This window comes from Tachypleus tridentatus, chromosome 7, assembly GCF_004210375.1.
Source record: "Tachypleus tridentatus isolate NWPU-2018 chromosome 7, ASM421037v1, whole genome shotgun sequence".
Taxonomy (NCBI): domain Eukaryota; kingdom Metazoa; phylum Arthropoda; class Merostomata; order Xiphosura; family Limulidae; genus Tachypleus; species Tachypleus tridentatus.
Genome location: NC_134831.1, coordinates 181,562,354 through 181,587,580, shown reverse-complemented (window position 1 = coordinate 181,587,580; position 25,227 = coordinate 181,562,354). Strand labels below are relative to the sequence as shown.

The window sequence follows — 25,227 nt, the reverse complement described above, 5'->3', positions numbered from 1 at the left end:
GTAATACAATACAAACTCTGTAACAGATATTTTGAACACATGCTTTAGTTTAAGATATTCATTAGTTTAAAAAAAAGGGGGGGATTCGCATCATCCCCATGCCAACATTATCGACGCTGTCATATTACGTCATCAGGATCCCTTCATGAGCTCTCCGGGAAATTGTGATGTGACGATAGCAATTTTTCCCACGGTTTTATTTATATTCTAATGTATGCATTGAAAAATATGAATTGTTTGTAACTTTATCAGTTGCGTTTTCTTCCCATGGGTGTCCATCCTTTCTGTTATAAATACATTACTCAGTAATTCAACATTAAATAGAAAGAAGACTGATAGAAGCTAGCAGAATAACATTTTGTTAAAAGCAGTTAAGATAATTTGTAAACTTACATGTTGTTCTCAATTATAAAATACTTAACTCTTAATTGAACAATGTTTAAACGCTATGGTAGAATGTGGAATATAATGGCGCGAAGACATTTATTTGACTTGCTTGACGTAACTGAAAAAAATTACAAGAATTTGTTAATATTTCAGTACGACCATAGACCTTAAAATACTTGCAGTCAAGTTAGTGTCGTAACTGCAATAGTATTTCTAGAATATTACCAATTAATTCTAATTGGAGACGCCGAAATCTGAAAGTCCACTTGGCTTAGGCCTAATATTAGTTAAGCCTTTTTTGAATACGCACTTGATGAAAAGCTAAAACTAACCTGTGTCTGTTTTTGTTTTTTGCTTTAGTTTAGTTAGTGTTAAACTTTATTGTACTTTATACTATCATTTAATAAATTTATTGTGCTGTTTTACAACCTAACGTTAGACCTTCCTAAACATTTTGATATTTTTTTTATATATTGTATGAAATGTTTAGTAAAGTATCTTTATATTTGCCTTTCGTTTACATTGTTGAAATGAAGTGCGCGCGCATTTTCCGGACAAAAATAACTGAGTATCTTAGTACAATAGATAGTATTTTATGATATTTAAATCTCTAAGCCTAAATGTGCTTGTGATAAGTTTTATTGTGCAGGACAATGTTAACACTTAAAATGCATGATATAATTTTTGCTATTTATTTATATAATTTATGCCATAAATAATTATTGCATAAGCAACTGAATAACTCGGCATTTCCTAGATAGTCAGGTTTCAGGATATACACCATTTTTGGCCAATTTTAACACTGTTGTTTTTAATTCGCAATTCAAATTTTTTATTGTTTAATGGGTACTTACGTATTAACCGGGGGTATTAATTTCTTCATTTTTTATCAGATTTAATATAAATATAACGTGATTAAATTTAATGCGAGTAACCTTTCTTAAAAAAAAAAACATTTCTAGTTAAGCTACATTTTATCTTCGCTCCAAAGATAAATTTTGGATCTACCCGAAAGTGAAGAAGATGGGGTCTCTCTTTTGCAAGGCAAAGGAATTCTCCTTGCTGAAAAGGTCGCAACATAGAGGTGTATATTGGAGAAAGAATTTAATGGTGCTGTAATATTAGTTGTCGTACTAAAGTAAACATGACGTTGGTAACTGGTTTATGGGAACGCGGCTTCCTTTTGTAAGAAGTATTCGTTTTACTTACTGTTGGGCATTTAAAACGAAAACAACAACACATAAGTTAATGTAAATAAACCGTATGCATTTAATATTATATTAATATGTTTCAAATGTCTTATACATTCAAGTGATTTTTAATGGTCCCCCGATAATACGCAAGTACCGTTTAATGTATTAAGATTGACCAATGAGTACAGTAAGAGCTGAAAGTTCGTGATCTGTGTATTTCGCGTCTTAAGATTTGAATTACGTTGAAATATGTGTATTAATTTGCTTTAAGCCGGTTAATTAGGATCTCAATGACAGCTGCGACTGTTTTGTTCCAACCGGCCAAATAAACCCTCGTATTGGACGAATGGTCTTGTCGGTATTAGATATGACAGTTATACTGATTGACATATTGTTAAGCCTCCTTCTTTGCTATCAGCCCTAAGTTCTTAGAACTGTAATATAACCTCTTAACATAAACGTGGTTTAACTGCGCAAAAAAATAAAGGTTTTGCCGCCAGTAATGCGCGTGTTCTGTCCCCTTTCCTCCCCCAATGAGTGCACAGCTTTTCACAAGGGATAGCGGATTGGGCATTAATTATAGTTCGGATGTTTACAGCTTCTAACGTGTTTCTTCTGAAGAAAAAACTATGCTTAATTTGTAGGAAAGACAAGAAGGTTTTTGAATAGCAGAATGAAAGAAACATGCGTTTTCCACTAAGTAAACTGACGCGTATAGAAAGATCAGAAATGGATTAATTAAGTATAGGTTTCATTTTCGTTAAATATTTCATAAATCTCAAAGATGGTTGAAAGAAAGGTGTTCATGGTTGAATGAAGTGGGTTATCAAAATCATTTTCGGCGAATTGAAATATTGATTTACATCACTCCATTACACCCATAAAAATAGCTGCTGACTGTGTTAATAAATTTACACATAACTGCCCGGTATATTCTACAAGTTACTGGTTCACCTCTGACCTCTGGGAATAGCGTTCTAAGATATTGATTTATTTTTTTCGGATATTCAAACAAAACAACATAAGGAGTACAGTATAGTTTTAATTAACTCCATGGCTCCGTTAATCAGTTAAGTTTGACTGTTACCCTTATAACCCACACTCGACCTCGAAGGTTTGCAGCAACGTTACACGAACCGTGTGTTTTCGAATTCACATTACTGCAGTAGGCCCATGGCTAGCCCGTCTTCAGTTAAGTGTAGAGATTATTCGTTGGACTACGAGAACTTAGAGGCTATTTAATTTTTGTTCACGTTATTGTTTCACAGACGTGGAGAGGTTAGTGTTCTGAACCAATCTACAACAGAGGCGGTAAAAATCAAAGGGGATAATTATGACGTGGCTGTGAGCCCCATAATGATGTTTTGTAGTGATTGGTGAACACACACACTAGAGAAACTTCTAAATTATTTCTGAAAATAAATAAATACGAGAATTATAAATACGAAGTTCGAGTTCGGTTTCGGGAGCGGTTGCAGTCTTTCGGTTATAAATGCAGACCGAAATCATGGTGGCCACAAACATGGAAAGGCCAGGGACGACTTAACGTTTCGTACAAGACGTTGGAATGGGGTTGGTGGGGGTGGGAAGACAAACGAAAAATTACCTTAATAACTGGTAATTAATGACTGTTACATTATTTGGTGATAATTATCTAATTATATTTGATTGTAGGTAAGATCAACTGTTTTTAAATAACAATGTAACGCTTTATCGTTTACTATCTCGTCTCAGTGTTTGTCTGAATATTTCCCCTTCGTTATATATTAGCCACGGGAAAGCGTGACCAAAAATGTAATTACGTCTTTTAACTACGTCACAGTCTGAAAGATAGAATTATGAGAGAAAAAACAGTCAATATATTCACGTGTCTGAAGCTCTGAAAAGATCTATCGGTGATACGTACGATGTGTCGGGGGTGGGTAGTGACGACAGCATTACAAACTTTTATAATGAGAACATTTTGTAGAATGGATGGTAACTGCCTGTTGTGGACACACAAGTGCAGAAGACAAAAGGCGGAAGGCTTTCGCAACGTCGTCCTTTGCACTTGTGTCTTCACAACAAGCAGTTGTCGTCCATTCTACAAAGTTTCGTCACGAATACTCTGCCTAAACAATCTACCAAAGAATACTGTTTTATAATATTGTTTAAGATTATTCAAAGGCAAGTTGTACAGTACGTTTGTGTTTTGTGGCTTAGTAATAAATATGGTGGCTTATAACTCTACAAAACGTGTTTTGATGAGCGTTTTGGACACAGTACTGACCATCGCGTAGCTCTGTGCTCAATGGAATTTCATTCATCTGACTTGTTTGTGCGTGTGTGTATTCAGTTTTGGTAGAAGCAGTTCGCTTACAAACCTTCACAACGCGAATTATTTTGTACGGAACGTTGATTTGAAAATTTTTTGGTCGTTTGTTACTCATGAATATTTTTCATAAATAAGTCAGCTTTGTGGCCTTATTCGAGTGCATTATGACATTGCAAAACAGCAAACCCGTGATAAGGGGCTTCTTACCCCTCCCTCAACTGATGTAAATATGTAAGTCAAATGAAACTAAATTTTTGTTCAATCGAAAATAGTATTGGCTGTTTATTTCCAAACTATAAAATGAGATCTCTCTACCGCTGCGAACCCTGCTAAAAAGTTAAGACTGTTAAATGGTCGGTTAAATGTGGAATAGTTACGGTTAGTGTGTCGACGATAGAACTCTGGGCCTGATGGTACTTTATTAGATCAACTGTATATCTCTACTATTCGATTAAGAGTAGGCAAGGATTTGGTAGCGACGATCCTAGCTCCCTTTCATCCAGTTTATAAATTCAAAATTAGGGATTTCGATAATCCTTCTACATCTTTGCGGGAATATTTGAAACCATAACAAGAAACATAAAACAGAAGAATAAACGTGCGATGGTGTAAAACCTTGCACATAAAATAATTTCGAAGTGATTATAATCGTTTTTCTTTGTGTATGTAATATTCACAGTTCTCCTGTTTGGGGTTTCCTTGGAGCAAAAGCAGTTTTCAGAGAACAGCAGTATTAATTATAATTAGTGGACCAAGGCTCTTTTTTTGTGTGCGCGCGCTCGCGCGATAAACTTTTAGCGAACATGACGGCAGTGACATAGTTGATTTCCTTGAGCATGCGCACTTCTTTCGCATAAACTGTGGCATGTTTTCATATGGGTGACTAAACTCGGTTAGTTATTCTGAATTTATAGTGCGTGTATTTTTAGAAGAACGCTTTAAGTAATTCGGTAGACGAGGGACGAATGTTTACTGTACGATTATACAACCATGCCGTTTTCCGAAACGTCGAGCTACAACAACATCAAACTAAATTGATTGATTATCTTGAATTAATAAATGCGTAGAAAAATGAGACAGTGATAAAATGGTTATCAGACTTGTGGGGCAGTTTTAAAATACTTGCCCTACAACATGCCCCTTCCAATAGCAATCAAAGTACCACAGTTGAAAAATAGAGTTGTAAACTGGATTGTTTAAGCCCTTTAGGTATTAACGAACGGTACAACTTTTGTTAAATATTTACACATAACCTTCAAAAAGGTTTATTTCGTTGCTTTCTAAACTTGTTTTTGTATTATAAATAATTCTTATTTCCCCCTTTTAATCACCAATCTTATTATTATATTCTATTACTTCTCGTTATTCTATTCCACGTTATATTCAGTGTATTTTATTTCAAAATGTTTGTAGTTGTCATTCACCGAAAAACTTGTTTCAGGTTTGCAAAAATCGAGAGTTTGTTTACTCGCTTCAAACGTCGCTAGGCCCGGCATGGCCAGGTGGTTAAGGCACTCGGATAGTAATCCGAGGGTCACGGGTTCGAATCCCCGTCACACCAAACATGCCCTTTCAGTCGTGGGGGCATTATGAAGTGAGGGTCAATCCCACTGTTCGTTGGTAAAAGAGTAGCCCTAGCCCAGAAGTTGGCGGTGGATGGTGATGACTAGCAGCCTTCCCTCTAGCCTTACACTGCTAAATTAGGGACGGCCAGCGCAGATAGCCCTCGAGTAGCTTTGCGCGAAATTCAAAACAAAAATATCAAACGAAAACTCGCTAAGAAAGTACAATACAGTCATAGTTTGTAAAGGTGATTTATCTTTCAAAGTTCAAAGCTTTTATATAGCCTTGGTGTTTCTGTTCACGAAGTGTCTAAAACTCACCTTCAAGGGAACCGAAACTTTGCATTTAGTGCACGAATAGGTTAAGGAATTGCAATAAACTATGGTTGTTGGCCTATCCGTGGTTGGTACTTTATAGCTGATGTTAAAACTATCGTCTTTTTAATAGCAGTCACGTGTATACTTAAAATAATTGTAAAGTTTTCACGTGACTTATTGTTAATTAAACGATTTTCAGGCTTCATAAACTATTAATAACGAACTCGAGAACCCAAGTTACTATTTAAGTTACTAATTAACTTTTATCGTTTAGGAATCGAGTCCTGGCATGGCCAGGTGGTTATGGCACATGACTCGCAATCTGAGGGTCGCGGGTTTGAATCCCTGTCCCACAAAACACTCATCTTTTTATTCTTGAGGTCGGTATAATGTATCGTTCAATCCCACTATTCTTTTGGTTACTTGAAAATTAGAGTGAGCATGTGCAGTTAGGGCCTTTTCTGGACTTCCGCAAAAACTCGAAAACGCACACATACAGTTTCATTTAAAACACTTTTTCACTTGTAAGTTACATACCAATTAATTTGCAACAAGCCGCCATTGGTAACCTGTCGGTAATACCAAATTAGGACAGGAACGTAAGCTCACCATTAACCTTTTTTACTTATTGTCTCTTGCATGTTTATTTTTGAATCAGGATAGGTGTTCACTTTTTGTCTTTAGGAGATAAACGTGTCTGTGGTTCGCAAACAAATTCTCTTATGATGCAAGTTTCTTGAACTTCTTGATTTCTCGGACATCAGTGACCCTGAGTGACATTAGAGTTTACCAAGAATTTGTCGTGAAGCAATTGGTTTCTCTCCGATGTTGCGTTTTGTAATTAAGTTAAAAAGGAAAGCAAATATAAAGACGTTAGAAACACAATATCTTTTGAAGTAAATAACTAGAAAAATATTTCTGGACAACTTTTTATTTCGTTTAGAGATCCTTTAGTTTCAACAGCTGTTGGCTGAAAAAGGTAGGAGCACGTGAAATATTTGGTGTTTCTTGGATCTTATGAGTGAAAACCAAAAACAGTGTGAAATGTCAGCCATACTTCATCTGCGTGACGTTTCCAATCTTATGGGTTTGCTGTGTTTCCAGAATAGATATTTCGTTATTTTGTTTTAAAATATTTCAATTACGTGACGAGCCAATCATGTCTCCTAACTTATTTTCCTTAAAAACTTTAAACGTGAGTCATTGTTAGGCTTTAAAACTAGTGTAAAGTGGCTAGTTTTGCATACTGCTACCCATAACGATAAGTTTCCTGGTTGGAAGAAGTACTGTTTCTTTATAAGTACAGAATACATTTTATGTGGTATACATACAATGACACTTTTTATCACATATATTACTTTCTAAACGAATAAATCCATGTAAAATAACTGTATCGTTCTTGTGATAATATATTGCCTGGTTAAACGGACTTTGTTTTTTTTTTCACTACTTGGACCGCGAGATGTTTATGTTGGGAATTATTTTTTTAAGAATACAATACAACTTGGAAATGATACCCGTGACCATCCACATTTTCCTCTTTCTCGCTTGGCTCGTAATCTGAGAGTCACGGGTTCGAATCCTTGTCGCACCAAACATTCTCGCCCTTTCAGTCGTGGGGGCGTTATAATGTAATGGTCAATCTCACTATTCGTTGGTAAAAGAGTAACCTCAAAATTGGCGGTGGGTGATGGTAACTACCTGCCTTTTCTCCAGTCTTACAATGTTAAATTAGGGGAGACTAGCGCAGATAGCCCTCGTGTAGCTTTGCGCGAAATTCAAACAGACAAACAAAAACTTTTTCTCACTTTTATCTGTCATTGTATTTAAACATGATCGTTTGTATATACGAGGACCAGCAACTTGAAGTGATTACTTTCGTTCCGCTTTTTAACGCCACTGAAAATTTAAGTTTTGGTGGTGTTGAAATTTGTTTCTTTTTATTAGCACTTTATAATATCCCCCCACACACACACACATTACCATATGGCGAGAGACCAAGAAAGTCGGCGTTTCAAATCTGAGGTCAACAACATGCCGAGAAGAACCGCTAACTTAACCAAGTACAAAAGCGTAAACCTGGTCAAAATTTTAAATTAAGGGGGGCATAATTAGTGGAGTCTATAAGAAATTTAACTGCGAAAGGTTAACAAAATCCAAGATTGTTATTAGCATTTACAGCTGTCTTATACAGCTAACTTCGGATAATAATATAAATAGGAACGTTTTGAAATGTATCTATATATAATATAAATGTTTTAAGTACAAGTTGGGAAAATTAGAGGGCAGTTAAAAACTTTTAAATTAAAGATTTAGAGTTTAGTGTTATTGTTGAAAGTACCATATTTCGAGGTACTTATTTTTAATAACGTGTAGTTTCTTCGGTATGAATTACGTCACAGTTTTCACACGTATTCTTAAGATACTTGTGAAAGCAAAAGTAATTGTTTTTTAAACTTTGGTTTATTAATGTTCTAAGAATATTTAGAGTTTCACCTGTGAGTTGTTTCTGTTTGTTTCAATATGTTTACATAGTTTTGGTTTGTTTGTTTTTTTTTACTGCTGGGAAAATGATTAAAACTTTCACCGTTGTGTTTCTCTTGTAGTCGTTGTTGTGAAACGTTCGTAACACTCACTACTGTGTTTCCGTTTCAAACTTGCTGTTGGGCTTCTGTTGTTGTGGTAAACGTGGCGATTTTATCAGAACTTTTAAATCTTTCACAATATGAAATTGAGTGAAACTATTTCTGTTGTCTCTGAACCACGTGACAAACAGAAGCTTTTTACACTAAGAAGGTAGTCCTTTATCAACAGTGACGTAATCAGTATTTTACGTGTTTTTGGTGAAAGAAATCAAAGAGTTGTAATGGTTTAGTAGTGGTTTTTCCTTGTTGTTGTTGGTTCATTTAGAGTAACTGACTTGCCTGAATTAGTGCGTTTTCGACGTAATCCGTTTGAGCATATATATTTGCAAAAATGTACATAATTTTAGTGTTCTCAGGCTTAACGCGCTATTGGACTGTCCCCTACGTCGTCACGATGAAGGTCATATTCGTTATGTAATAGACGATGATTCTTGAACTGAACACATGTATGTTGGCCTTCGGAAGTATCACGGAGATAAGATCCGGCATTGACTCCGGGAGAGGAGGGGGGGGGGGAGATAAAACAAACAGACGAACAAAAAAAACCAAAACACTAAAAAACACAACTTTAAGTGGTAGTTTTCTCGAAAGGCAAATAAGTGTCTGTCCATCCACTTTGGGAATAATATGGCTTTTTACCGCTAGGGCATTGAAATTGTGTGAATTTATTTTAACGTGTAGGCTTCTTAAAGTTACATCTCCCATATGTTTGTCTTTCTTATTATAGAATCTGCCTGCCTCTCCAACTGAATAATAATGATTTTATTGCGATACGCCCCTGTGCCCTTAATTCTCATATATTCTAATGTTATTACGTGTTTGAAAAAGAGAGAAAAAAAATGTTAAAAGAACCACAAATGATCATCCTGATGGGTAGGTGTACTAAGATAGCTGTAATTACATTAAATAATGTAAAATTATACGTTAAAGAAGTTTAATTATTGGGCGGAGGCGTAAAATCTACAAATACAAGAGTTATAGCCCCGTGGCTTAATGTGATTAAACAGAAGAAGAAAAAAAATTGTCTGAGAAAATTTTGGTGAGAAGTGGTACTCTTGTGACGAAAACCTAAACTAATATTTGCTCGTTAAAAAACACTTTAAATAAAAAAAAACGAAACAAAAAGTTTCCTGTGATAGAATTACTTAATGCTCGACAGGGTTAGGACGCTGGATCGAAACATAATCCCGAATATGCTCGCCCTTTCAGATGTAAGAGCGTTGTAATGTCACAATCAATCATACTATTCGTTGGTAAGAGAGTAGTCTGAGTAGTCTTAACCCGACATATCTAGGTGGTTAGGGCGCTCGACTCGTAATCTGATGGTCGCGGGCTCGAATTCCCATCGCACCAAACAAGCTTGTCCTTTCAGCCGTGGGGGCGTTATAACGTGATGGTAAATCCTACTATTCGTTGGTAAAAGAGTAGTCCAAGAGTTGGCGGTGGGTGGTGATGACTAGCTGCCTTTCCTCTAGTCTTACAATTCTAAGTTAGGGACAGCTAGCACAGAATAGTCCTCGTGTAGCTTTGCACGAAATTCGAAACAAACAGTTTGTTTATCGTCCACAAAAATTGTTACTCATAGTTACCTTCCGAATGCAATTGCGCTTTTTTGAATTTATTTATTTTTGCTACCATATGAGAAATAAAAAGTAAAAGAAACATGCTCTGCATTCCTTCATTTTTGGGCGGGGGTATTTTCTTTGCGAGGGTAGTCTTGTGGGATGAACGCGCTCGGATAGTAGTTTTAGAATTTATAGTTTGTCCGTGCACAAACCTTCTGTGTATATAGGGGATTGTTTTTTCGTTTTTTTTATCTCTTGTCTTAAACATTGCAGTCCGTATTTGAGGGCCGTCGTTGGGTGCAACAAGGCACAGGAGTAATTGTTACATCGCACTATTTTATTGGAGAAGAGAATCTCGAAAACTGGTCGTGGGTGGGTGTTGTCTACTGACTGACATCCATATAAGTTTTGAGCTTAAAATTAGAGACACTAGGCACAGATGGCCCCATTTTGTAGATTTACGTGAAGGTTGTGAAAGAAATAGTGATAAAAAAAGTCAAGTCTTCGCCCCCTAAAGGATGTTTGTGTGTAACAAAACTGTTATTTCGTTGATTATACGTAGCTTGGTGATTAGTGTTTTTAGTGTGGGAATCCGAGAATTTACGGTTCGCGATCCTTTGCCAATAAGATCGCTTTCTACAGCTTGAGGCATACTGTAAGATTGCCTGTCACATCTCAGAACTTAGTCAAACATAGTTCAAGAGTTGGTGTATGGTGCTGTTGGTTAGTTTTTGTGTTTTGTTTTTTTTAAAGTCTTATAGTTCAGAATTAGGAACGGCTACATTTAGATATCCCTCATGTAGCTTTGGAGTAAATTTAACTACAAACAAAAAGAAAAATGTTTTGTGTCTCTGTAAGTGCCTTGACTTGATACATCATATAATAAACATATGGTTGTAGTGTATTGTTGGTTGTCAGGTTTAACGGATTATGCGAAGTATATACCTTTAATATGTACATTTGTAGGTCTCGTGACCTATTAACGAACTTCCTTCCATTTGTTAGGATTATTTTAATAAAATAGAACACATCGAGGTCCGCCCCCTCTATTAAGTACATTTTAGCTTTCGTGATTTTGCTTTCTTTGGTAATACGAAGGAAAGCTAAAATACATAGTTTAGAGAAGAAAATCGTTGAACTTGACGTATACCAAATTATCTGTTATTAAAACTAGTGATAGTTTTAGTTCGTATGATGTTAATACTTTCCCAACTGTTACTTTGATATGGTGTACGCAACATGCCGAAAGTTCCATTGTAGTGTTGAATACAGTAACAACTTTAATAGCAGAGCTGCGGAAACGAATCTTTAAGAACTCTTGGAACTTTTCGAGGTATTTTCGATTGGCCCTTCATCTGCGGTTGACATCATATGGTGCGTGCGTTTTTGCGTGCCATTTTTGAATGGCTCCTGCCTCAAAAATTCGAATCTTTGCGCATGGGATGTTGGGCCGATTAACACGAGTCGCAAACGAAAGGTTAACGAAGGAAGTTGACCAGGATGACCTAGAATATTGTGGAGTCTGTTTCCTGAATAAGTTCACGAACTTACAACTCCATAATCCTGGGCTCGATGCCAATATTGGGCACGGCAAATTAGTACAAAGTGGCTTTGTTCTGAAACAAACACAAACCAAAAGTCTTTTATAGTCTACATTTGTGAGTATGAATATTTAATCGTATTCTAAGAGAGTTTTCTTACGTTAATGGGTGTCTTTACAGACACGAAATACGACGTATTTAGTATCATCATATTTGGTTTATAGTGAATTCCATGTCCTTTAATAGCGTATTAACTTAGTACCGTTTGTGTATGTTTTAAACGACATCTCATAATTTTACGAAGCGCCTTTGGGTTTTTTTTTTTTTCAGCTTTGTCTTAGCGGTTCTGTTGAGAACTGACACCGCTTTTAACCACACTTCTTGGCTGAACATGTACATTATTTTGTGAACAATTTTGTATGGTTAGCGAAGGAACGAGGCCAAGCATGGCCAGGTGGTTAAAGCGCTCGACTCGTGTTCTGAGAGTCGTGGGTTCGAATCCCCGTCACACTAAACATGCTCACTCTTTAAACCGTGGGGGTGTTATAATGTTATGATCAATCCTACTATTCGTTGGTAAAAGAGTAGCCCAAGGGTTGACGGTGAGTAGTTATGACTGCTCTAGTTTTACACTGCTGAGTTATGGATGGCTAGCACACATAGCCCTCGTGTATTTTTGCGCGAGATTCGAAAATAAACAAACGAATGAATTATTAATGACGAAAAAGAAAGTAGCCTAAACATCAATGATCCCTCAATCGCTCGTTATGAGCGAAAATATAGACATAGACTTGTAAACTATATATATATTTATTTATTTATACTCCATAGGACTTGTCCTTCAGGCTTTAAGTGTAGACTTGAAACTCTGTAAATCATGTTTCGAAACCCGTTGTGGACAGTACACAACTAACCCATTGTGTGTCGTTTTGCTCGTTACTACAACCAAATGAGTGCATAGGTCCAAACTACTTGGATTTGTTGCTATAGCGATTTGAAAATCCATTATGTAACTTATTGAAATAATTTATTTTACAGAGATAAACAAAAGGATAGAAAAATAGCGATGCCAAATTTAATACAAGAAGTTGAATAAATTATACCCCTGGTGGTGGATGAATGGCGAAGAAGGGAATACGTTATTCTTGGGAGTGTGTCAAACAGTTCACAGCATTTGTGTCTGTTTAACCAGAGTTTTGCAAATTCGGGAGGTGGGGTAGGTCGGTCAGTTCTCAAATTGAGTGGTCCAGGGTTCGAGACGCGATGCCGCAGAAAAGGATCCGCACTTTCAGCTCAAGGTGCGTTATGAAACTAACATTTGATCCCGTTATTCGGTTTCAGATAGTCTGGCAGTGCTCTGTTGACGGCGGGTACTGTTTGTTGTCTTCTTTCTGACCAGTCGTTCAAATTAGGATCTCGGTCATAGGGTAGGTGGGTGATTTGCAGGTTGAAGTTTATAATTTGTCAGTGAAGAAATGTAAATGCTGTAAGTGTCGCAAAACTGTTTTTAATTTTCCCTTGTTGGGAACAATGCTAGTTTTCTGTTGAAAATGCTCAAATATGGTGCATTCGAAGATGCGATGCAAAGTTTCGAATAAAGGTTATACTAAAACTAGAAGCAACATTAATTGTTTAAGTACAAGATTTTAGAATGATATAAAATCATACAAATCGTCGACACTGAAATATTTAAGTCTATTTGTGCTAAGCCTAACATTGGTTAAACCTTTATTAAGTGCGGTCTGTGTTTGATAGAGTTAAATTAACGTTTTTTGCCTTAGTTGAGTTCGGGCTAATTTCTATTGTAGTATAGCCAGGTGGTTAAGGCGCTCGACTCTCAAATTAAGGGTCACAGATTCGAATCTCATTCCCATCAAACATGCCCATCCTTTCAGCTGTGGGAGCGTTATGTGTCACAGTCAATCCCATTATTCGTAGATAAAAGAGTAGCCCCAGAGTTGGCGGTGGGTGGTGGTGAATGTCTGACTTCCCTTTAGGCTTACACTGCTAAATTAGGGACGGCTAGCGCATAGAAAGCCAGCTTTTTTGTGGCTTTTGCGAAATTTAAACCAAACAAACTTTTTATTTCACTTGAGTGGCACCGACAGTGAGTCTGTGGACTTACAACGCTAAAAACTGGGTTTAGATGCGAGTGGGTGGCTTCAGCACAGATAATCGATTGTGTAGCTTTTTGTTTAACTACAAAAAGGTGGAGGTGAATAACTAAACCGTTTCATCAGTTACTTTATTTGGATCAGTTATTGTCAAATCACATTTTATTTTATATCGCGCAATTTTTGACCTTCCTTTTCTGTCTGCCCCGGCATGGCAAGATGATTTAGGCACTCGATTCGTAATCTGAGGGTCGCGGATTCGAATCTCTGTCACACCAAATATGCTCTCTCTCTCAGTCGTGGGGGTGTTACAATGTGACGGTCAATTCCACTATTCTTCGGTAGAAGAGTAGCCCAAGAGTCGACGGCGGGTGGTGATGACTAGCTGTCTTACCTCTAGTCTTACACAGCTAAATCCGGTACAGCTAGCACAGATAGCCCTCGTTTAACTTTGTGTGAAATTCAAAACAAACAAATTTTTTTTGCCTTCACAAGAGGATGTAACGAAGGTAACTGAGACGCACTTAAAAACCTCAGCAAATGTAATAGTTACAGTTGTTGGTAATATGTCTTACTAGTGATAGCTAATGTGTTAATCATTTATATTCTTGGTTAGATACTCGCCTGCAACCTGCCATGACCTGGTGATTATGGCGTTCAACACGTAATCTGCGGGTCGTGGGTTCGAATCTTCTCCACAGCAAACATGCTCGCACTTTCATATGTGAGAGCGTTATAATTGCACGGTCGATCCCACTAAGAGAGCAGCTCAAGAGTTGATGGTGGATGGTGATGTCCATATGCCTTCCCTCAAGTCTTTTACTGCTAACTTAGGGTCGGCTGGCGCAGATAGCTGTTGTGTGTCTTTGCACAAGTTTCAACAAACAAAGTACTCCTCAAGTATATGAGAGATATTCTGGGCTTATTAGTGAGTTTAAATAAAATGCAAGTAGATTAACAAAGCAATCCGGTCGAACCACTTGGTGCGGTAGACAAATATTTATTGCTTTTGTATATTAATCGTGCGAAAATATACAATATTGTGAGCTTCATTGAACTATATTTTCTGACATAAGCCCATCAAATTAAGTTTAGGTTAACTACGAAGTGCCTGTCTGATCGTCGTTTTTAAACAGTGCCATCAACTGATGCTGTCCAAGACTTCCGGCAGCCGTAGCTGTTCAAAGAAGAAACTGAAGTTAAATCTATATTTGATAGAACGTACGAGTTAAAGGACGCTAGCAGATAGTATTGCTTTAGAAATGTTTAAAGCAAAAATGCAGTGTAATGGACTTGCGGACTGCGTCTTCCTGGATGTAGGGAGATGACATTTAGACTGCTTAAGTCAGATGGTTAAATGTATACTTCTAGCACATAGTACAGATGGTGTTGTATCTTGTAGTTCGTTTAGGTTGGTCTTTAGACGCGAATTTCGTTAGACGCTTGGAAACGTGTTATAAAACCTCGCAACATTATTTTCTCTCGGGTTTTGGGTGTCATATAATATATATACCCTGGAGGGTCAGGTGCTCTTTGACTTCTTCCTTTACTTGTGTAGTCATGCAGTGTTGGTTGGTGTTAGTTACTGCTTGAGGGTCAGAGTGGGCTGAATTCCTTTACTTGTATAGTCATGCAGTGTTGGTTGGTGTTAGTTACTGCTTGAGGGTCAGAGCGGGCTGAATTTCTTTACTTGTATAGTCATGCAGTGTTGATTGGTGTTAGTTACTGCTTGAGGGTCAGAGTGGGCTGAATTGCTCTGACCCTTTTCAGGGCAATGTCCGTGGACTGGTATACATTTACAGATATTCTTTTGCCCTATCAGTAGGAGGTCTAATTTGACAGTGGCCTTTCACCTCCCGTCTCTCTCTATATTTATTATTATTGTATTTTTTATTTATTTATTTTTATGTATGAGGTACATGTCTAGTTCGCATAATAATTCATTTTTCAACAAATTTTTATCAAAATACTTTATTGTGCTATGTAGGAGTCTATCTGATATGGTTGGTATGTTTGAATATTTGTGTATAAATTTAGATGATGTTGCTCTTGGAACTCTATATACTGTTGTGAGGAGTGTGTTTTGTATTGTTTGTAGCTTGGTTTTAATTGTTTTATCTCTTAGTTATCCATGCTGGAGCTACATAGTCGATTACTGGCCTAATGTATGTTTTGTAAATGTTTAGTATATTGTCTGTAGATGCTCCACTATTCTTGCCAGTTAGACTCCTAGCATAGTTAGTCCTTCACCAGACTTTACTTTTAATTTCATTTACGTGGTTAATCCATGTTAATTTTGAGTCATAGGTTAGACCTAGAAATTTTGCAGATGTGGCAGTCTGAAGTAGTTTTCCATTCATATATATTTCAGGCTGTAGTTTTTGTATTTTGTCAGCCTTGTAAAGACAAGTTGTGTTTTTGCTGCATTTATTTTTATTTTATATTTTTTATAGTATTCGCTTATTCTATTTAGTTGAGGTTGTATGTTTGTGGCTGCTATTGTTGGTGTTGTGGCACTTTTCAAAACTGCCACATCATCAGCGAACTGTGAAGAGAATCCACGATTAGGATTCTTCAGTAGTAAATTGTTTACATACATGATGAAGAGTACAGGGCTAACCATCCCTCCCTGAGGTACGCCAGCTTCTGAAGTAAAGTACACAGAAAAGGTTCTCTCTATATTTATTTTACATTTTCGGTTTTCCAGAAAGTTAGACAACCAGCAAATAATTCCACGCGGTAGCTTGTTTTTTTTTGGAAATTCGCGCAAAGCTACTCGAGAACTATCTGCGCTAGCCGTCCCTAATTTAGCAGTGTAAGACTAGAGGGAAGGCAACTGGTCATCACCACGCACCGCCAACTCTTGGGCTACTCTTTTACCAACGAATAGTGGGATTGACCATACTTTGATAACGTCTCCACGGCTGAAAGGGCAAGCACGTTTGGTGTGACGGGGATTTGAACCCGCGACCCTTGGATTACGGGTCGAGAACTTTAACCACTTGGCCATGCCGGGCCTTGACCATTTTTGTAAGAGGGCTTGCCGTGGTGCAATAAACATCATTTTATGTTTAAATAAAGAAAAACCTAAATTATTGACAAAATATTGTGTGAAATAAAAGTGTGTAACCTTTCTGGGGAATATGCTTTGTTACATTGACTTCATTTGATCATTGTAGTTAATAGAAATACTTATTACATGAGGGAGAAAAAATATTGTAATCTTGTATCTGTCTGTTCCCGCGTGCTTATTTCGAGAAGTAATAGACCCATGTACATAAAACTTTTACATAAGATTGTAACCCTGCATGGGACAGCTCTCCCCCAATTTAATCCATATTCTTTGTCACTTTGAGCTTTTTTTTTTTTATAAATAAAATGGGGAGATGGGGCATTTTCGCAGTTTAGCCCTCTAAACTGTGATCGGACCTGTTCCAAATGTCATGAATACATTAAAGTTAAGACTTCTTATCAAACTACGAAAAATGATCGTGATCGTTGATCATTCTGGATCTGAGATGGATTTCCTGAGTTTTTTCAAGGTAAAACTTGATGTTTTCCGATGTAACTGCATTCAATGTCCCAAAAGGAATGGTGGGGCGAAGGTGTGTAATCTAATTGATCTTGTTGGAAGTTGGATCACTACGTTATAAACTCTGTGCAGTCTTAAGTTTCAGAAAAATATCCAAGATAATGGGAAAACGGACAAGTGATGCAAAAGTCGTACATGAATTCTTAACAATTTTGCATCTGTTTAACTGAAGATAGAATATTTATTTGTGAAATTACACACAAACAACTGTGCTGAAGGGCTGTTATCACACAACCAAGTGGAGGAAAACGTCTTGATAATTACTTGTTCGTAATTATCGTGGGCTGTAACATAAAGAATGTTTTGTTTGTTTTAAAGTGTGTCTGGCTATATATAACGTTATGTTAACAGAAGCCTTAACCGACTCAACTATCTTATGTAAGTATTCCGATATTGTAGGCGTGTGTTGTTTTTCAGAGCATGCTCAGTTTTCATAGATTTATGCGAGATCTGATAAAAAATATTAAAATGACTAACACGTCCATATTGATATAAACATTTATTTCAATATAAGTGCTTCATTATTTTTTTGTTGAAAAACACAATGTGTGTGCGTCTATTTTTTAATGTAACTTTCACAAATGGCAGATCATTTCTCACAACTTACTGCTCTCAGTGCTGTTAATTTTGATGGGAGACTCATCTAGTTTGAGAACCAATATCTTTTGTTAACGTTTACAGTTTTTTGTCTTGTATTTTTTTCACATATTAGGCTTACGAAATCTCTTGATTCTAGATTTTCCAGGGAAATGGAGAAGGGGTAACGCAAAAATATGGATAATACAAAATGTAGGGTAAATCCAGCACATATGCAAGAAAAACAGTATTTCAGAAACGGATTTTTTTATGATATTAAAAGGTTAAACATAACAAACGTTTCTAAGAGGCTTTGATATAATCATTTAAAGTATTTTGTGCTTGATATGTTTTTAGCTGCGACATAAAAGCTCAAAATGACTCTAAAGTTTTGTTTTGTTTTCAAATACGAACTTTTAACTCGTAGCTCCATCTCTTGACCGATTAGAGATGTAATTACAGCCGCGGATATTGAGGATTCCCTCTTGTTTCCACCTGCAGAGCGGAAATGTAATATATTTCTCCGTTAAACTTAGTTCACTATTGTCAGTAATATCGATTTTTTGTTCCGTTATCAGGATAATTAACCAACGCTTTACCTTCGCAGTAGCTATAAAATAACGAAATAAATTAAGAGAAAGCGGCGAAGAAAATTAATATGAACCGCAGTGAAGCCAATTTAGTTTGCGCGAATCCCCGGATTAATGAACAGTTAAACTACAAACGGAATAATCCGTCCACTGAGAATTGGGAGTCAAGTATAGAAGTTAAATTCGATAGACGCTATACTTTCTTCCACTGTGCATGGTCCATTTTCTTATACTTCTCTTAATCAGACATACTTTTAAATACCTTTCACACGTTCCATTTTGTACCTAACCATTTTATCTTTCTTTAGCTCGCGACGTGTTTTACGTTTTTATTCGAAAACACTCAACTGAAAAGCTGGTTTTAACGAAATTTATTTTCCACGAAAGTCGATTGAAGTTTAAGTATGGGCTACTGTTGTGTTGAATTACAGAGTTTCTGTTTTTAAACAGTTAAAAATAAACTGTACTTTTCCACTTATGAATGGAGAGTAGATTTCACCCACCTTCGAACGAATCTCGCCCACCGTTTTGCGAACTCTACGTCACAAATATCTCTTATTACCAGAACACGTTGTACTGTACACTTCCGTATTTATTGCCTCGGTAATTATTTCATTGTTCTACTTGTCGCTGATCGAGGGTTGCGATAAATTGCTGTAACATTTATATTTTTATTAACATCTGAAAACTGGCAAAGTCTTGTTTATTAATATTATAATCCCGCCAGTACTACTTGACTCTAAAACTGAATCTATTTCCACTATGTTTATGTTGTCAATTTAACCGTAACTCTACTCTTCTGTCTTCTTCAGATACCACGAGGTCAGACAAACAAGATGAACTCTTTGGGTTGAATGAATTCAAAAGATAATAAACAAAAGGCCTAAATGAATGTATTACGCACGACCTAAGTACTTTAGCAGAAATTTTAGTTTGTTTTTTGGATCGTGACCGACACTGCCCCCTGCTGTGGCTTTTCGAAAAATTGTTGCTGTGGCAACAAATAGCTTCGTCAGCAGAATTTTGAACACAATTAACAGATCAATCAAAAGTTTCATACGCGACCCTGCATGTACTCGTGATGTGTCTCATCTGGGCATTCTCAGAGGTAACGAGCGTTTGGCCATGTGCACACGCTGTTGTAAACGTTCCCTGTTGGCAACATCCTCGTGCTTACCGTGTTTATTTTTGTTGACATCTTAACGGAACAATCGTTTTAAGAGCACGTGTTAGGGTTTTGTTGATATGACGTGTGTTTATAAAAGCGATTACAGCTGTTAACGGTTTCAGTAAGCGAGCTTTGTGATACCATGTGTACCCGTCAGAGAGAGACCTTTGTTTTTCTCAGTACACTACAGAAGTAAACTGTTTGCTGGTCACTTCTAGGTTACAGTTTGGAGCAACATGAACTTTCCTGGCTCTGTGCTCTGATTATACTTGCTGGTCACTTCTAGGTCATAATTTGGAACAACATGAGAACGTTCCAGGTGCTCTGTGCCCTGACGGTTATACCTTCCGGTCACTTCTAGGTTACAATTTGGAGTAATGAACATTCCAGGTTCTCTGTGTTCTGACGGCTATATTTACTGGTCACCTCTAGGTCACAGTTTGGAGCGATGAACGTTCCAGGTGCTCTTTGCTCTTACGGTTATATTCGTATTTCGTTCTGTGATCTAACGGTTATATTTCTGGATCATAGTTTGGAGCAATTCGGATTCTTAAAACATAGTGATTTCTGAAGTGGGATTTGAAAAAAGATATGAGCGTTCGGGGCTGGAGTTTTGAGCAGAATGAACGATTTGGATTCCACTGCACTTGAGAAAAACAAACAACTTCGGTCATTGTTGCATGGAACAAGCCGTGAGCTGCTAATTTATATGCATACATACACGTACATTTATTAGGATGTTTTGACTGTGCGTGCGTGTATGTGCTCATCATTTTATTCATGTGTGTGTTACAAATTGACAGTATCCAAGAGCTATTAAGTCAAGACAGAATGGCTTTTCTAAATTAATAGACTTTTCCAAAGTAAAGTTTAAATTATCGATAACAGTTGCTTGAGGGATGACAGAAAAACATTGTTGAGAGAACTGTACTGTTTTTTTGAGTGAGTTAGACTGTGTGTCAAGGACATGTCAAACACCAATAAGTGTTGTACCCTCCACTGAGTGTGAGGATATCAAACCCTATACCAAGGCCAGTGTGCGTCACGTAACGCTTGATTTCTAGAGAGAGTGTAATAAAAAAACAACAACAAAAAACTCCAAATACATTTGTCCAGATAGAATAGTTCAGTTAACATCTGCTCATTTCAGTTTTAGTGTCGGGAAATAAGTGTAGTGAGTGTTGGTGTAATAAGCCTGAGGTAAACACGTAATTAGAGTGACCTAATATACAGCCAAGTGCATAAAACTTATCATGAAAACGAAAGTATCGTTTCCGGATTAAGCCATTTTCTGTTACATCACCAAAGTTTCAAACAAAAAACAAACCTCTTTAACCATCGGAGACTAAATTAAAAAACAAATATGTTTCTAGTTTTGTTTTCAATACATTTCGTTTTATATTTGCAGCACATAGACGAACAAAAATATTAGGTATTATTGTTTGCTGCTAAACAACATGACGTAAAAGCGATTGTTGAAACGTAGTGTCCCAAAACCAACTGGCTTTTCTATATATCAAAAGTTGTTAATCTAACCTCTTTCTATCAATAATTATCCTACGAATACGCCACGAATTTACCGATGTTTGGGTGCCTCGACTGCTCGCTTCTGTCTCTTTGTTGGTCGACCGTTACTTTACAAAATTTATTTACTTCTGTTGGTTATGAAATGTGGGATAGGGGTTGTCTCGCTATGTTTTACAGGCCACACACTGGTATGTAACATTGAACACGTACCTGGAACGTAAACAAAAATACCAACTTCTTGTTAACACTAGATGGCGTCTCAAACAGAAGTGTAGTTTATATTTGTTGGTTAAGTTCATCAAACCTTGTACGTTTTCACACAGAATAAATAAGCGTAACTTTGCCTCATAAGTGCATTTTTTTTATATGCACTTGTTAACACTTACTGTGTTGAAGTGAACAAAAGTTATATCGAATGCCAGAGACTAAAAAATAAACAAACTGATTCTCGCTACCTCTTTCTAATTTACAGCGTAAATTAAAAATGTGGATATGTTTCTTCAGTATATTAAATCCCGTTATATTAATAGTGACATCGTTTTCACAGGAATTAATGTATGAATGCTTTACCACAGATAGTCGATTACGTCATCGAAACGTGGAAACCTTAACTAGAAATGACGTGCAATACCAGAGTCCTGAATGGCTCGTCATTAAACGGGTCTTATCAAGGCACAAAAACTTGCGTAATCATAACTACATTATCATGGTTTTGACGTTATGCCAACATTGCTGATAGTCAACGTATACAACACTTATCAAGTGTGGAAAGAAATCTTCGCAATATAGACACACTCCTCGTATTTAATTACAGGACGTGGGTTTCTGAACGTTTTTCATTACTAAATTCTATGTTCCTCTGTGTGCATTTGATAAGGAGGATATTTTCGGCTTTTAAGAGCCTTTATACATACGTTTAAATATAAAAGTTAAACGTAATATTACGAGAAAGAATATGAAAAAAACCCAAATTTTCTATCGTGTGTTTAGATAGTAAATAATAAAATAAAGAATTACTTATCCCCAACATGGGTAGGTGGTTTGGGTGCTGTACTCGTAATCTCAGGGTTGCGGGTTCATATCCCCTTCACACCAAACATGCTCGTCTTTTAAGTCTTGGGGGCGTTATAATGTAACGAATAATCCCATTATTCGTTAATAAAAGAGTAGCACAAGAGTTGGCGGTGGGTTGTGATGACTAGCTGCCTTCTCTCTAGTCTTACACTGCTAAATTAGGGAAGGCTATCACAGATAGCCCTCGTGCAGCTTTGCGCGAAATTCAAAACAAATTACTGCCAACTTGAGAATAGCTAGCGCATATATCCCTCGTGTAGCTTTGCGTGAAATTCAGGACAAACCAGCATTTCTCTGACGTTTTAAAGAAAAGAAGTAAAATACACAAACGTGTAATGAGTTATCTCAGCATCGTTGTGTAGAGACATCTGATAGTGGTATTGGAAATTTTCTGTACTTTCTGTACCATGTTTTCCATTTTTGATGGTATCTACAAAATGGACAGGCAGAAGTTAAATATTATTCATTAGGTCCTACGTCTTTGTCTGATTATGAATTCAGGACTGTTTAATTACTGTAAAGCCCTTTGTATGTCATTTAATTAAAGTAGTCGGATTGCACCAACTAAGCTATGCTAAGTATTACTTCTGCAGATTTGGGACATTTCTGAAAAACCCAGACCATTCCACATAGTATCACCAGTTATTGTAGTGGATCTGAGAAGTAGTAGGGTAAAGTACATGAATAACATTGGCTTTCTGCTTCATATTTCAATGGAATTTCTTTATAAAATTGGTGAGAACTTTTTTATCATCATTATAATCCTCTTCAAAAACCTCCTTGGTCACTTCACCAAGGGGTCCAGCATGGCCAAGTAGTTAAGGCACTTGACCCGTAATCTGAGGGTTGCAGGTTCGAATTCCTGTCACACCAAACATGCTTGTCCTTTCATCCATGGGGGTGTTATGATGTGACAGGCAATCCCACTATTCACTAGTGAAAGAGTAGCCCAAGAGTTGGCAGTGGTGATGATGACTAGCTGCCTTTTCTCTGGTCTCACACTGCTAAATTAGGGATGGATAGTGCAGATAGCTCTCGAGTAGCTTTGTGCAAAATTAAAAAAAAAGAAATACTTCAAGGTTGCTTTTAAATGTACATGATACACTGCAACCCACATTATTGGGTTTGAGGTCTGAAATTTGTGCTAGAGTTCTCTCTTTCAATATTATTTTATTTATTCTTCTGGTGATTTGGGTACACATTTTTCTTATCTTTTGATTCATTGAGGTCTGTTATCGTGGACGTCTGTTTGGATTCCTTAAAACATGCTCTTAATGTGGGCATTAGAGTCTGTAATTGTTTTTGTACAATTTAGTCACCAACAAAATTCTTCACCAATAATGTTATTTTATTTCTAATTTTTGTTGTACATTTTCTTGCTTTTCAATCCATGCCAAAAGTAGAAGCTTCGTGAACGTTGTTACTAGAAGTTACTTTCACAGTAGAGTAACATTTTTTTTTGGAATTCATCATCTGCCTTCTTTTCTGGATTTCTTGGATCTATGGTAGAGTGTATACGTTTTGATAAACATGTCTCATGTTTTTGAACTCTGGCTTTTAGCCTCTTGAGTTTATCATTTCATGTTTTGATGTTTCTTGGCTTCCTTGTTACGTAAAGTTCCACTTTTTTTTTTCCAATCAATGTCCAAATCTACCTGACCCCCACACGCATACACGCACATAAGTAATTTGAACTTCTAGCATGAGTGGACTACCATTTTTGGATTTAGAACTCAAAAGGTTGCATTTTATGGATACAGTCAAAATTATTCTACTGTGGACTTGCATCTTTACCATTAAAGCAATTAATTCTGCAACTGATGTAGCTTTGTACTTCATGTTGAACTTCAAATCTGTAACATAAACTGAAGTCAGTATTTACTTGTACAATACTATTTACACCGAGCACAATCCCAATATTCACGTGTACATTTCCATCAAAGTTGATTTTAAATGTAACCTTTCCCTGAACATCATGTATTGTCACAAACCACCAAACGTGGAAGTTGCTGTGATTGGTGATGCAGAATGTTTGCTCTGTTTTCTGTGTGTTTTTCTTAAATCTCACTCCAAGCTTTCTGATTACATGACTTGAGTTGCATCTTTTATTGTTTGTAAAAGGTAATTACAGAGGGAAGAAAGGGACACCAGTAAAAATTCTACTATTTTTCAAATATTTTAAAAAATGAGCTTCAAAACAAAAACTTGATCCAACTCCTACTGTATTCTCCAAATCACAAAGTTATCTTTATATCAAATTTCATGCTTATATTATTTATTTCACGATTTTTGTTTTGCTAGTCTATCGGACTTTATGTAAAATATGCAAGAAACTATTGCAGTAACTTGTGGGATTGATTGCAATGGTCTTCATGTTTTAGAGTTGTTTTGCATGTAACTAATTTGTTGTAGAAGTTCTATAACCAACAAAATAACTAACCCACAAATAACAAACAGTTTTTCAAACTTTTTCAGTCTTTCAGAAATTGGTGGGGCTGGTAACACTTCTGGAGTTAGTAGTGAAGAAAAACTACATATATTGTTTTATTTTTATAACAAGTAACTAAAGAGTCTTGCATATTGTTTAATTTAAGTAACGTTTATTTCTTAAGTTTTTCTGTGGTGATCCTGCTGTAGCCAAAGTGTTTGATACTTGTAATTAATTTTATTAAGTAAAATATGCATTATGTATCTGTAGCAAACATCAATGAATTAATTGGTTTTATGTTTTTCTAGCCTAATGCAGCACAAGCTGACAGCCCAGGCTGAGGAGATCAAAGAAAGAAAAGAAGAGATTGATGCCTTAAAGGAACAAATTGACAAGGTGAGATTTGTGGTTATCTTTATCACTCCAGTTTGTTTGGTTAAGTAAGTGTGCAGTGAGCTGATTGAGAACTAATACTTTAGTTTACTCGTGTATTAACTGTTCTGCATGATTACTGTTACATGACATGCTTGTAATGTTAAAACAATAATGTGTAACTCAGTTTTGTATTTCTGAGTAGACTTGTAGATATAATGGTTCAATCATCATCAGTTAAATTTTAAAGAGTGACTGATT

The 25,227-nt window shown here is 36.5% G+C and overlaps 1 protein-coding gene across 1 annotated transcript in view; it reads left to right on the top strand.

Moving 5' to 3' along the window:
- Klp61F (Kinesin-like protein at 61F) overlaps positions 1 to 25,227 on the top strand; it is a 78,440-nt gene that overhangs the window by 27,391 nt on the left and 25,822 nt on the right. Inside the window, exon 11 of the mRNA XM_076515986.1 lies at positions 24,903 to 24,990. Coding sequence (XP_076372101.1) covers positions 24,903 to 24,990 — 88 coding nt within the window. The remainder of the gene's footprint in view (positions 1 to 24,902; positions 24,991 to 25,227) is intronic.